General features: G+C 38.3%; 1 protein-coding gene across 2 annotated transcripts; it reads right to left on the reverse strand.

The window, feature by feature from the left end:
• Window positions 1-1163: 1163 nt before the first annotated feature.
• PSTK (phosphoseryl-tRNA kinase) lies at window positions 1164-14531 on the reverse strand. Of its 2 annotated transcripts, none has more exons than XM_070752545.1 (7): window positions 14451-14531; window positions 12837-13199; window positions 9890-10181; window positions 7986-8184; window positions 7242-7317; window positions 2467-2560; window positions 1164-1432 (listed from the first exon to the last, which is right to left on the reverse strand). In XM_070752545.1, exons 2-7 carry the CDS (start codon window positions 13017-13019, stop codon window positions 1236-1238), a joined length of 1041 nt encoding a protein of 346 aa, XP_070608646.1. In that variant the 5' UTR covers window positions 13020-13199; window positions 14451-14531; the 3' UTR covers window positions 1164-1235. The 2 variants fall into 2 exon arrangements, with proteins under 2 accessions (XP_070608646.1, XP_070608645.1); XM_070752544.1 differs by having other exon boundaries at window positions 14285-14483.
• Window positions 14532-14955: the final 424 nt, after the last annotated feature.

Below are 14955 nucleotides of genomic sequence, written 5' to 3' on the forward strand. Positions count from 1 at the left end.
AAGGTTGCAAAATGATCACATGACATCATGAAACTATAACCATCATATATATAAGTCACCAAGTGTGACCATATAATCATGGGGATACTGTGAAAAACAGTCTTAACTCGCTTTTCTCAGTGGTGTCATAACTTCGAACAGCTGCTGAATGAACTGTTGTAAGTTGAGGACTACCTGTTCAATAATATCAAAAGAATAAATAGCATTAATGATCACTAATTTGGCTGGAGATTGTACTAAAAAAAGGAAAATGGAGCAGGTAGGACACCACTGAGAATAGTGAGTTGTCTGGAATCAGGAACTATTTTTTTTATATATAGTAAAATATAAAGGTGATGAAATAATATACTGCTCAAAAAAATAAAGGGAACATTTAAACAACAGAATATAACTCCAAGTAAATCAAACTTCTGTTAAATCAAACTGTCCGCTTAAGAAGCAACACTGAAAATCGATTTCACATTCAACTTTGTACAGAACAAAGTATTCAATGAGACTATTTCATTCATTCAAATCTAGGATGTGTTATTTGAGTGTTCCCTTTATTTTTTTGAACAGTGTATATTCCAACCTGGATTTTTGCCACTAACAAAAGGAAGTCTTTTTGCATGAAAAATAGAATCACAATACTTTTAAACATTTTGATTAGGATGCTAATGAGGTACATTTATTCACATTAAACTCATTTGGTAATATTTGGGTTTCCTGGTGATAATATGGAAATGGTTGATCACTGCCTTGTTCAGCCTTTTAAAAATTCCTGGTATATATATATAAAAACCTGGGATTTCTTAGTGAACTTACCTGCAGGCATTAAATATGTCTAATCTTTTTTTTTCTTAGCAGCCGAATTAGGCATTCTGAATAAATTGGTGTAGTAAGACACCTGTTAAAATTTACCCTAACACTTTTATAACTTTTATTTAGCAAGGCATGAGGATCTTTTAGCCTGCTTGCCTGGCTGTTATAAGGAGCTTGGAAGGAAATTTGTCTATCTCTCCAAGCACAATAATTATAGGCACCTAAGATGGAAAGCTGGCAGAAAAAAAATAGTGCCCCTTAATTAAACATCTTCAAGCAGGAAATAACATTGTTAATATTGAATAATACTTTGTACCATTCAGAACTAAATTTAACTTTTAAACTTACACAGGGAAGCTGTATCTATTACAAATAGCTTTATTCTTCAATTCCCACCACACCATCGATACCACTTAATGAAGCAAAATAAAGTGCTACTGTTTATTGAAATACTTTTTAACAATATCATCTGTCTCTTGGGAAAATAGAGAAGTTATATCGAATGTACTATTTTCTACATAAAGCTGATTTTCTTTATTAGTCTTTTGTTTTAACTTTTCTAAGAATTTTACTTTCTGCTTGTTGAGCTCCTCTGACAAAATCTTCATCTCACTTGGAGTAAGGCTTTTGGCTGCAAAACAAAACAAACCACGAAATGCTATTGTTTAAACATTGTATTATCTTAATATTAGAGAAAGAAAAGCTATTATCTAAAAAGAAACATGGCTACAGCTATAAAATAGATCCACAAACAAGTCTAGGCCATAATGTGGTTTGTTTCCTTTGGCTTAGCAGGTTCTACAACCAGGCTCTGTAGTATAAGAAACACATTTCATGTGTTATATAAACCCAGCCAGTTATGATTTAGTCAATAAATCAGCTTATCAACTCCTCAGAGTACACCATCTATATATATAAAATTTTTGAGGCTTAATTTTATACTTATAATACCCAACCTCCCAATAAAAAACAACCAACCTTTCAACTGTAAGATTACTATCCTTCTCAGATATATTACAGCCAGCCCAGCTCTCTGATGTCCCGGCTAGAAAAGTCTGGCTTAGTGTAATATATAAACCAGGTCTGCCATTGCAGAACAATGATCTGCGAAGAACTTTTCAATTGCTAATACTATACTGCTCAAAAAATAAAAATAAAGGGAACACTTAAACAACAGAATATAACTCCAAGAAAATCAAACTTCTGTGAAATCAAACTGTCTGCTTAGGAAGCAACACTGATTGACAATCAATTTCACATGCTGTTGTGCACATTCAAGTTTGTACAGAACAAAGTACTCAATGAGAATTTCATTAATTCAGATCTAAGATGCGTTATTGAGTGTCCCCTTCTCTCTTTTTTGAGCAGTGTATATATGGTCTCTTCTGTGTACAAAAACAGTCCCAGCAATAGAATGTTCCATAGACATCATTTAGCACAGCCTTCAGAGCAATAGTTAAATTCCCTCTAATGAAAGTGTCCAGTTTACTTTGGGGCAGTCACTCTACCTCAGTCTATCACATTAGGCTCGGGACACAAGTCAGTCAATTCCTATTGTAACCAATGGGTCAACATTCCCCCTCTCCCTCCTTGCAGTATTTTTTTTTCAGAAGAAAAAAGTTACATTCCCACTAGTGAAGTCATCCCTAAGTCTTCTCAACATACCTTTAGCCTTCTGCATTGTTTCAGAGATTGCTCGCCTGAGAACTTGATCAGCTTGATGTAGAACATTGCTTGCACATATAGACCGATCCATCTCCTAGTCAAGATCAACCAAAATTGTTTTAATAAGAGTTATTGATCCTTAGTCCATCAGATTTATGGATAGTAACATGTATGGTATCTAAATTTGATAAATAATTTAGTAAGAATTAACAATACAGATTACAGTGGTACCTTGGTTTTCGAACGCTTCTCAGTTCGAACAAATCGGTATTCGACGAGGAAATTCAAGAAACCTTTGCCCTGGAATCCGAACAAATACAGTGGTACCTCGGTTCTCGACCACAATTCGTTCCAGAAGTGTGGTCGAGAACCGATTTGGTCGAGTACTGAATTAATTTATCCCATAGGAAATAATGGAAATTGGTTTAATTGGTTTCCAGCCCCTATTTCCTTTATTTCCTATGGGATAAAGATATGAGGTCTAAGCACTCCAAGCTGTAGTAAGGGGGGGGGGCAGTTTCGGGGGGGGCCTCCTTTCCTCAGTGGTTCGTCTTCTTCCCTTTAAGAAGTTACACCAACTTTCTCTTTCCCGGCAATAGCGACGGCGGCCGCGGCTTTCCTTAGAGCAGCAGCAGCGCCGGGAACGTGAGATGAGAAAGGGAAGCCGTTGACGTTCCCAGCGCTGCTGCTGCTCTAAGGAAAGCCTCTGCCGCTGTCAGGAAGGAGAAAGTTGGTGTAGCTGCTTAAAGGGAAGGCGAACCACTGAGGAAAGGAGCCCCCCCCCCGAAACTGACAGTATTGAGCCGCCCCCACCCTTCCTACACCCTTCCGCTCCAAGCTGTAGGGAGTGGGGGGGCGGCTGCAATACCGTCAGTTTTGGGGGGGCTCCTTTCCTCAGTGGTTCGTCTTCCCTTTAAGCAGTTACACCAACTTTCTCTTTCCCGAGAGTAGCGACGGCAGCAGAGGCTTTCCTTAGAGCAGCAGCAGCAGCGCCGGGAACGTGAGATGAGAAAGGGAAGCCTCTGACGTTCCTGGCGCTGCTACTGCTCTAAGGAAAGCCTCTGCTGCCATCGCTACTCTCGGGAAAGAGAAAGTTCATGTAACTGCTTAAAGGGAAGACGAACCACTGAGGAAAGGAGCTCCCCCGAAACTGCCGGTATTGCAGCCGCCCCCCCCCACTCCCTACAGCTTGGAGCACGACTGGGAGGCTGTTTAGTGGGCGGCCAGAATGGGTGTGTCTGATTCCGACTCCCATTCCTTCTCACCCCGTCCCCTCATTTCGGATAATAAACAAAATTTTCTGTGGCTGTTCGGTATCCGAATTTTTGTTCAGATACCGAAGCAAATTTTTGCCGAAAATTTTGTTCGGTATCCGAAATGTACGAGAACCAAAGCGTTCGAGTACCGAGGTACCACTGTATTTGGAACTCGAACACTCTAGAGAGCTGAAGACAGAAGCCGGCAAGCTACATAGAGAGAGAGAGAGCCAGGGACAGTAGCGGGCGAGCGACAGAGCTGAAGATAGAAGCCGGCAAGCTGCAGACAGAGAGAGAGAGCCAGGGGCGAGCAAGAGAACTGAAGAGGGAAGCCGGCAAGTTGCAGAGAGAGAGAGCCAGGGGTGAGCAAGAGAACTGAAGACGGAAGACAGCAAGTTACACAGAGAGAGAGAGAGCCAGGGGCGAGCAAGAGAACTGAAGACGGAAGACGGCAAGTTACAGAGAGAGAGAGACACGGGGACAGAAGCAGGCAAGCTAGAGGGAGAGACAACTGAGGAGGTGAATTTATTTTAAATTGTTTCGATTCTCAACCAAATCGGTTCTCAACCACACTTCCAGAACGAATTGTGGTCGAGAACCGAGGTCACCGTTCCCCGTAGGCTGCGCACGTGAGCACGCGCACACGCCAAAATACCGCCTCACGTGCCATTTTCCATGGGCGCGCAGTCCCCATTTTCCATGGGCACGCAGTCCCGTGGGGGGGCGGGAAGGCGCCGGCAGCAGAAGGGAAGGGAGCCACAGTCGCCCCTGCCTCCCCATGTTGCCTCCGGCCCCCTCGGCCTTTCGTCACTGCCCCCCGCCCGATCCGCCCCCTCTGCTCCTCCGCCGCCTCCTACCTTTGGGCACGGCTCCTCCGCACCCAGAACGCACGCCCTGCCCATCTCAGTCCCTTTGTTGAGAGCACTTTCATCCCGGGCTCTCAACAAGGGGGTTGCAGGAGAGGCGGGGCAGGTTGCACACGCTCCCTATCTCCATACCAGGCCACTCGAAACATTCAAAATAAGAAAAACTTTCGCCAGCGAAGGTTTTTTTTATTTTGAATGTTCTGAGTGGCCTGGTATGGAGATAGGGAGCGTGCGCAACCGTGCGCGCGCCCCCGACATTGAATATCACCAGCCTCCGCTGAGAAGAACGGAGAGAGAACGAGAGTGAGTGAGAGCAACAGACAGCAAGATAGAGAGAAAGTGAGAAAGAGAGAGAGAGAAAGGGGGGAGAGAAAGATAGCAAGAGAGAGAACAAGAGAGAGAAAGAGTGTGAGAAAGAAAACAAGAAAGAGTGAGAGAGAGAGAGAAAGCAAGAGAGGGAGAAAGTGAGAAAAAGAAAGAGACCAAGAGGGGGAAAGAGAGAGAAAGAGAAAGAAAGAGAGAGATGAGAAAGGAAGAGAGTGAGAGAGAGACAGAGAAAGCAAGAGAGAGAGAGAAGAGTGGAAGGAAGAGATAGAGAGAAATGATAGAAAAAAGGGGAGAAAAGAGAAATGAGAAAATGATTGAGGCAGAGAATGACAGGAGAGAGAAACAGAGAGAGAAGTCACTTGATTTAAAGCATATGGTAAAAGCACTTAAATAATAACAGAAAAAAAACCCAGCCCTCACCTGTTTTTATTAATAGTTATGTTTTTGGTTTTGCTGGTTGATTTAGTTTTAATAGTAATGGATTTTGGGTTTTTTAAATTATTAATTTCTTTTAATAAAAGGGATTTTTTTCTTATTTATTTATTTATTTATTCCACCCAGTCCGAAAGGGACTGTCGCTCAGACACTATACTTTTCCGCCCACACCGGAAAAAAATTAGAGGGTACATTGACCGAGGTACCACTGTACTTCGTATTGGAACAATTTTGGGTTATTTTCTGAAAGTTATTCACTTTCCCTGCCGAGTTTTGGCATAGTACCAAAGCATCTGCTTTTTCTTCCAATTCTGTAACAAGTTCCCTTCACAATCTAATTTTTTATATAAGGGTTGAATAAACAGTATTGCCTCCACCTTGATAACTTTAGCTTAAATGTGGATATTTTAATACCAATGGGAAATAATTCTTGAAATGAAATGAACCATTTTGTTACCTGTATTCATTCTCCACATAATCACTATGAATTTTTGCCAATGATGAACAAGCTTCTTAAACCTTAAAAGATGCTATAAATCCTTTCCACTTATCTGATGTCTAAAATGTGTTTATTCAATTTTAGGGAAAAGAAGTTTCCTGGCTATAGAGGAAAGGGGGGGGGGGATATGCAAGATCAAACTTTGGGGTAGTTTTCTCTGGCCAGAACTTGGGAGAAGCACTGCTGAGACACTTACACCAACCCTCCTCCTTCAGGTTAAAATTCTGTTTATCAGATCATTGTCTAGATTGTGGCTCTTCCTTTTTTCCAAGGTTATTCCCATATACAATTACATAATGCAATCTTTCTCACAGCAACTACCATCAACTGAATTGAAAGAACAAGATACTAAAGAACACATCTGAACTTCTAGTGCATCATTACTGCCATCTGTTTACAGCTTATAAAATTGGAGACATTATTTTTCATTTAACCCTCACACCAACCTTTGTACTACTAAGTAGGATTTGCTTTAAAAATTTTCAGGATACAGTATATAAGCGAAAGATCAACATTTAAGATTGTGAAACTGCTGGTGCATTTTATAATAAAAAGCCCAGGAGACAATTTGGAAAAATTTACATTTTGTCTTAGGAACTTTAAATATAGAAAACAATCTTAAGAAATAAGGTGAAGTGTATTAAAAGCCTTCTGAATTATAATGATTTTAAAAATTCTATTCAGTTTTGGAAAGCAAAAATCGAACAGTAAATTAGATTTATATATTTATATAAATAATGTGCAGGCTGTCACCTCCAAATGTTACCTCCAAATCTATTAGCTGAACAAACATGTCACAAACACACATTGATTAGATATAATTAAAATGAATCTGGGTTCTGCATTTATCCCATTTCACCTGCTTCTGAAGTGTCAAAGACCAATTGTGGATTAGTCCCTTTTATACAGTCTTGATCATATTATTATTATTATTATTATTATTATTATTATTATTATTATTATTATTATTATTCAACTTCTATGCCGCCCAATCCCGAAAGACTCAGGGCAGCTTACAACAGTGATAAAAAACACAATAAAATAGATACAAAGAGAAAAGAAGTCAAACATTTCTAAACTAAAACATTTTAAATTTTAATATGTTAATTTTAAATGTTTTCATTATTTTATATTGTCTCTTTTTGTGTTGCAAGCTGTCCAGGGTCACTTGATAGTGAGATGATAGCATATAAATGTAAAAAATAAATAAAAATGGCAATCCTCCATTTTAGGAGAAAAACTGAACATTCTTGGTTTAGGACAATGGATAGCTTTCTGGCTCTCTTGTTTATTTTTATCCACAATGGTAGGGGCTAAATATTTTATCCCCATCAAGGGCTTCCTATGTATAGCGAATCTCCTGAACTTGTCAACCCACAGAATTTAAGGTACCTTTGCTTCTGTATTCTCTTCCATGGGTTTTACTGGATTTTCCAGAGCAGAAGATAACAAATAAGACACCTGAAGACTGAAAAAAAATTACAAAATTAAATTACAAGTGCTAACATATGAAAGTCTAGCACCCACGCCCCACAGGAGGGCAATTTCATTTTTAATGGGGGCAATTTGAACCTTGTTTAAACCCACTTAATGGACCTTTAGGCTTCCTCTGTGTGAGCAGTTCACTTTTTGAATAATAAGAATTATATGCCATGGGGGGGGGGGAGGCCTCAGGATTTTAGAAATGCTTAGGTGGGGCATGGCCAAAAAAAGTTGGGAACCACTGGTTTAGCAGCTTGCTCAAGGATAATGTCTGACATCAATGGGATCAATAATATCCATCTAAAAAACTAAACACTGAAGAAATTCAATGTGCACACTGCAATTCAGTACAAATGAATGAGTTTCTCTACAAGTAGAAGCCCTCTCCTTCCCCCATATCTTCCGAAATAGACTTTTGCCTAGGCCTAGGCTATGTAAGAAGTTTTCCCTGTCTTCACAAGTTCCTTTCCTCTGAGGCAAGAATCCTACAGAGTGACCAGATATCAGAATAGAATAGAATAGAATAGAATTCTTTATTGGCCAAGTGTGACTGGACACGCAAGGAAATTTGCTTTTGATGCATATGCTCTCGGTGTACATAAAAGAAAACAATATAAAATTAATATAAATAATTGTTTCAATGAGATCACATACTTATCTTCTAATGAAAATTCAGCACTTTTCAGAATAAGGCTATTTTGCTCCCACATGTATTTTTTTGGATTGGGACACTCTAGCTTTTGTGTCATTGCAAATATAGTTTCCTCAGGTAATGGCTGCTTTCTCTGAGAATTTCTCTCTAAACAAACTTCAATCTGGCAGTCTAGGAACAATTGGCAGAAGCCCAAAGAATCTAAAAAAAAAAATGTTTGTATCAAAACTGGTCCTTTAAAACTCATTGTGCACAGATTGTGTAAGATACAAAAATCTTTACTAAAATTAAAAATTTAACAAACGATTAATGAGCAATTAAATATTTATTAAATGTAATCACAAACAAAAATCTGCTCAGCTATTTAAACAAGTTTTTCAGGTTAAATCTTGTCAATATGTAAGCGAATTCTAAAATGCACATATGCATTACATAAAATGCATTGCATTAAAAATAGTTTTGGAAAAGTGAAAATATCGAACAGGATCATTGGGTGATCAGTTTTCCCCTTCTGAGCTTATTAAATCAGTGGATTACATTTTCCTTCAAGAGAGGAAAGCGTTCCCTTTTGATGTTGGCCCCTAAGGCCAAATTTCTTTCAACACAGAGAAAACCTTGCTAGCTGCTTGCCAGGAAATTCGTTCAGCAGGTTATAAAACCATCCAAGCTCTCGGTCATATGCCAAAGCAGCACTTTATCTACAGCAGTCCCAGAGCTTGCTTATATATATATCCTTTCCATTGGCTTCAATGAGGAAGGGAGAGAGAAAGATTTATGAAATCTGTAACTCCCCCACATTTATACTGTAAGAAAGAACATAGCAGGATACAAAATATATTGGAAGTCTCCTTACCCTCACCCTAAATAATAAGTAGTAATTCCTGGAGTTAAGGACCGAGAAGATACAAGATACTATGAAGTGTGGGGAGAATTTTATACATGGTTGGATAAAAGGGGAAATAAAAAAGAAAGCTGTGTTAAAGATGAATGAATAAGTTCAATAGAGTCTTTAAAATTATATTAGATTTATTTAGGATTTCTGCAGTAATTGATTAGATGTGTAAGTAAATGTCAAATATTTGAAATTTGAAAAATTGGTCATACTTATGACCGAATAATCAACCGTTGGTAATTTACACCATATAATAGATTTAAGTCAAGCTGTCAATGAGACTGCGGGGGCGGGGTGGGTTATGTAGAGTTTTGTCTATGTATATATCTGAAATAAAAAGTATTATTATTATTTTAAATAAGTAGCAATTGCCTAAATTCAGTACCAAAAAGAAACAGAATGCTTAGATCATTAGCTTTAACTAACAGAACAGTTTTCACAATGTCCTTCCAGGGACAGATGAACTAATAAGCATCAGACTGACAACGTCAGTCTGTCTGAAACAGTTAGAGTAGCCCCTCCTTACACAAAGAACTCCTAACCAATAGCCTCTTTGTTGCAAACTGATCCACCAACGAGTGGATGCCAATTCATCAGGATTATCGTCCAACTGGAAAGAAAGGCAAGAAAAGAAATACTCCTATTGGTGGTTGAAGTAATTTGACTCTCCATCTCAGAGATTTATGGTCCGCTTCTAGCCAAGGTCATCCATCAGGATGCAAAAAGCCATTTCTATACTCATGCCCCCAAGATTTATAAGTATATCAAAAACAACAGTTAACAAAAACCATGTAAAAAATAGTGACATTCTGTACCATGGATGACTGCCCACTAAAGATGTTTTCGTAGAGATGTTCTATGCAGTAGTTTACGGATTCATAGGACAGGACAAAATTGAGAAGTTCAACCCCTCTCACCAAGAAAAATCCCTTTTAACTACAACAACTCAACATATGCTTTGCGTTGCTGAATCGTGAGGTTGAACGCTAGTGTAAAATATAAAATCCAACTTACACTGGCGAGCTAACTGGTACACTTCATATCTCATGCTCCGATAATAAAAGTTGTCATCTAAAATAAAATATATTGGTCTGAGTGGAATGAAATCTATTAAATATTGACAAGATGCAGAGTCTTCTGTTCCTGCAGATATTAATCCTTGTTCTATCAAACAGGAGATAAAACTTTTCCACATTGTTTCAATCCTGTTTGAAGGAGGAAAGTAATGGCATCCTTTAATAAGAGCCTGAAGGAAGTGTTCAAGGTACAATAATAATTCATGCCGGTATGATCTCCAATGAGAAATCTATAACATAAGAAGACAATTATTCATGTTAGATTACTGTAACCTGGAGCAGTTATCAATAGCAACAAATGCACTGTTATTTACCTCAGTGTAAAATGGAGATTTGATCTCCATAGAAACATAGAAACATAGAAGTCTGACGGCAGAAAAAGACCTCCTGGTCCATCTAGTCTGCCCTTATACTATTTTCTGTATTTTATCTTAGGATGGATATATGTTTATCCCAGGCATGTTTAAATTCAGTTACTGTGGATTTATCTACCACGTCTGCTGGAAGTTTGTTCCAAGGATCTACTACTCTTTCAGTAAAATAATATTTTCTCATGTTGCTTTTGATCTTTCCCCCAACTAACTTCAGATTGTGTCCCCTTGTTCTTGTGTTCACTTTCCTATAGAGATTTTGCTTTGCCGGTAATCATATTTTAGGTCACTCACAATTTTTTCTGTCTAGCCATCTCATTCTATTTAATTCTTTGGAACAGATTAGCATCTGAACATCAAAATTAGATAAAAGATTCACTGCAAAACATTTGGAGGGGCATTTTGCAAAATAATCCTCAAAGCACAGAAGCAGATGTATCCTCCTGAAGACCCAACTCAATTGCTTTGAAGGACTTTTCACGTTATTTCTATGAGCAGGTGTGTTCGAAGAAAACACATCTGCTGGAACAGTCTGCAAAGCAAGCTGTGCACACATAGAATTGTAAAAAAGCAACACAGGTGAACTTTCTGGAATATGTGGTTAATTTTATTCTTTGAGGAAGGATGGTTTTGCTTACCGTATTTTTCAGAGTATAAGACACACCTTGGTTTTTGAGGAGGAAAATAGGGAAAAGAATCTGCTTATTAGAAGATCATTAGCAGCTAGTTAGGACTGGGGGGGGAAAGCTACATTCAGAGTATAGGACGCACCCAAATTATCCACTTCTTTTAGGGAGGAAAAAGGTGGGTGTTATACTCTGAAAAATACGGTATTGTCCACAGGCTTTGGGAAATACTCCTTCAAATATTTTGTATAAGCATTGTATGAAATCTAACTTCTACACAAGGACAACATCACTGCACCCATCCACCGATTTCAACTTTATGGCAGAGTGGCTAGACAGAAGCCTCCCCTCCATGCAAAACACATGAAAGCTTGCTTAGTTTGCAAAAAAAAAAAGCATTTGAAAGACTCTCAGACTGTGAGGAACAAGATTCTCTGGTTTTATGGAACCAACATTGATCTATTTGGCTTCAATTCTAAACATTCTAAACCTAAACTAAAGTTAGGTTAATATTAATATGCTAAGCATCAAGCATTTATTCAAACATTACTTTTCATTCCCCCAAAGTAATCACATATAAAAATACAATCAAAATTTAACATCAAGCTGAGGATTAATATAAATATTACAATTAAAGTATAAAACAGTAAAATTCAGATACCACTATCTCCAGTAGCTTATTCCGTATGCTTTAAAAATGCAGGGTTTTTTTTAAAAAAAAGATTGATGTATTTTTAATTATTTTTATTGAAAATGTTAATGTATTCTATTAATGTACAACAAACTAATTGCTATGAAAATAAAGTCCCAGAAAATGTGAATTAAAACTAAAATGATATTTTATTGATGTTAAAGATATATAGTGGTCCCTTGACTTTCGCGGGAGATACGTTCCAAGACCACCCACGAAAGTCAAATTTCCGTGAAGTAGAGAAGCTTCCTTCCTTCCTTTCTCCCCCACCCTCCTCCATTCCTGGTTTTACTTCCCTCAGAACCTGCAGGGGCAATGGGGCGGCAAGCTGGGGGCTTTGCTGCGTGGCAGCAGGTGGCAGTAAGGCTGGACTTCAAGTGGAGCATACCAATGCTCCGAAAATTAAAGGGGAGGGATCGGGAGGCTAGGGCGGAAGCAGAGCTTTTATTTAAAGAAGCAGGATGGCTGGGGGGGGGGGGAGTTAAAACGCACAGTATTGTATATTCGGCCAACTGTGGGAAAATGTTCAAATGTTAAAAAAAAGCGGAGTATTTTTTTATTAATATTTTTGGAAAACCCGTAGTATAGCCTTTCCACGATAGTCGGACCCGTGAAAGTCAAGGGACCACTGTATTGAATTTGTGATGAACCAATATGTTCCCTTTATACACAGATTATATTCACATTAGCAATTTTTTTCAAGATAAGCCTCACTGTTAATTTTAAAAATAAAATATTGAACTAATTAACGTATACATATTAAATCTCAAAATGCCACAGTGCAATGACACCAACGTGTGTGTGTGTACCCTTAATGCCTTTATTACATCAAACTGGTTCTAAACACAAAGCTAGGATTCAACTCTGGTTTATTCTCATAATTAGCTAACTATTTATTGATTAACTTATTTAATTTGCATTTTAAAAAACCTTGGTAGTGAGAAAGACCTTGTAACTGACCAGAAGTGATAATGCATTTGATTAAATAAAGTCTAGTACATGCAGTGAAGGGCTACCAAATTTTTTACAACCACACTGTGGGTGTGGTTTATGCAGGATGTCCTGCATTTTCTTTCATCTTTCAGTGCAAATTGGGTGCTCTGGAGTGGAGCTTCATTTTTGCCACCCCGCTGCATTCCACCCCCCCAGGTCTGGGCAGCAACCCACCCCTGAGTACATGTCTTACCCTCATCTTACCTCTGTTTCACTGAATGCTTCCAAAGGAATTAGATCATCATAACTGAGAAGAATACAGGACCATCCTTTGTGCTTTCTCAAGGAGGAACTCAGCATTTGTGCAGTCCTAGTTTTACCTGCTGCTGGTAAACCACAAAGCACACACAGTCCCAGCTGATGGCCTCCAACTGTCTCTTGCTGCATGGTTTCCCCTTGATAAAACTTCTGTGAGACCAAGAAACTGATGGTTTGATGGTTTGCATTAACTTAACATTGCAAGGTGTTTGTTGTTCACAGGAAGGATGATCAGAAATGCCAGTACTGAAGAGGCAATTGCTTTGTCTAAATTCTTTGTTTTCTGATAGCTTTGATGCCACACTTTTCCTAGATAAAGAACAAGGACAGTTGCTCATAATAAGTAACTGAATAAATAACAGACACTTGAGTTGTTATTGTTGCAGATAATTGACAGAATATAAAAACACACACATAAATTAGAACAGAGGGCAACTGTTATATTGAAAATGGATACATTGAGATCTATTTTTTAAAAATAACATTTTGTTGTTTATTATTTATTAGAATTTTATTCTGCCTCTATTACTTTACAAGTAACAAGCTAGTGGACAAGGTAGATACCTTCCCTCTATTTTCTCACATGTATATTTTTTCATGTATTAAAAAAATAATATCAAAGTGTGATTTACACTTATCATGCTGTTTGTTCAACAACCCAGACTAATTTTTAAAATTAAAGTAATTTAAAGAAATTAAAGTAAGTTAGAATAAGATGGAGCATTACTGCCACCTACTGATGTTATCTATAAATTCAAAAAACATATTCTCAGTAATACCAATTATCATGATTTTAAAAGCACTCAATGAAAAATAGAAATGGGGGGAGGGGGTATTTTGCAACCTTACAACCCACAGACCTGAGCATTTTTGTTTTAAATTGGTACTAAAGTTGAATCTTGATAGATTTATGACTTATTGGGATGGATATTAATGTTCTTATGGGGGAATTCAGATGTAACAATTTCGTAACTTTTCAGTAAAACAGTGAATGTAGAGCAGGAAGATCCACCATCTTAATTTATCATGTTTCCAGGCATAACAGAATGGTCACTATTTTTTTTTTAAAAAAAATCTAAAATGTTTGAATTTCTCGGGTAGGAGTAAATGCCCTGAATTATTTTAAAGAGCTGCGCATCTCTCTGCATGTTAATCTTAGCATTTTCTTCACTCCTGTCCTGGATTTGCAGAGTCCCCAGTTCAAACCACTCGCTGAACTAAGCCAGTGAAAAACGAGGCAGTGTCTGTCACGGCCAGACCATGTTTGTTAAATGTTAAACCTGGTTACAGGAGCATATATTCGTGATTTAGCCCATTTAGTTATTTTAAGTAATGCACTGAGCAAATCCAATATCCAGAGATTAAGTGGCTGGTCTAAACCCTTTGCCACTTACCTTCTCTCCCAGCCTTGTTTGTCGAGTCGCTTTCTTTCTATCCCCTCGATTTTTTCTATCCTATTCTTTTTTATCCATCCATTTTATCCATTCCATATCCATTTTTATCCACTCGACAGCAGTCGCCCATTTTTCCAGCCAAGGGAAGAAGAAAAGCTGTTCCTACCTCTGTCAGCGACACTCTATCTTCGGAAAGGGGAGGACTCTATCATCCGCTTACTAAAGTCCGGACGAGTGTAACGTGTTGAATTCTGGGAGTTGAAGTCCACGCATATCAAAATTGACAAGATTGAGACACACTTCCCCAGGGTTTCAAATCGCGGCCAGTAGTTTCCCCCTCAACAACCACACCAGCCGAATTCACTCAGCACGCTAAGCCACAAACGAGCGAATCACTGTTCGGTTTTAATTTATTTTTATTTTGTCAAGTATGTATTGGTAGTGTACATAGATGCGAAGGGTACTAATAAGAAGGAAACATTATGACAGGGACATTAGGCACGCTAGTGCGCTTATGCACGCCCCTTACTGACCTCTTGGGAATCAGGAAGAGTCAACTGTAGACAATCTAAGGTTAAAGTTTTGGAGGTTTGGTGACGAAACCACAGTCAGGTAATGAGTTGCAGCCATTAACTATTCGGTTGCGGATGTTGTATTTTCTACAGTCAAAT

The sequence above is a fragment of the Erythrolamprus reginae genome, chromosome 5 (genome assembly GCF_031021105.1).
Source record: "Erythrolamprus reginae isolate rEryReg1 chromosome 5, rEryReg1.hap1, whole genome shotgun sequence".
In the NCBI taxonomy this organism is placed as follows: domain Eukaryota; kingdom Metazoa; phylum Chordata; class Lepidosauria; order Squamata; family Dipsadidae; genus Erythrolamprus; species Erythrolamprus reginae.

What these genes read in the sequence shown, in the direction of transcription:
- PSTK (XM_070752545.1), bottom strand. Translation starts at nt 13,019, where the DNA reads ATGCAGCAAGAGACAGTTGGAGGCCATCAGCTGGGACTGTGTGTGCTT. An exon ending in GAATTTTCATTAGAAGATAA is followed by an intron (nt 7,318 to 7,985) that starts GTATGTGATCTC and finishes ATTTTTTTTCAG; the next exon opens with TCTTCAGGTGTCTTATTTGT. An exon ending in AAGAGAATACAGAAGCAAAG is followed by an intron (nt 2,561 to 7,241) that starts GTACCTTAAATT and finishes GATCTTGACTAG; the next exon opens with GAGATGGATCGGTCTATATG.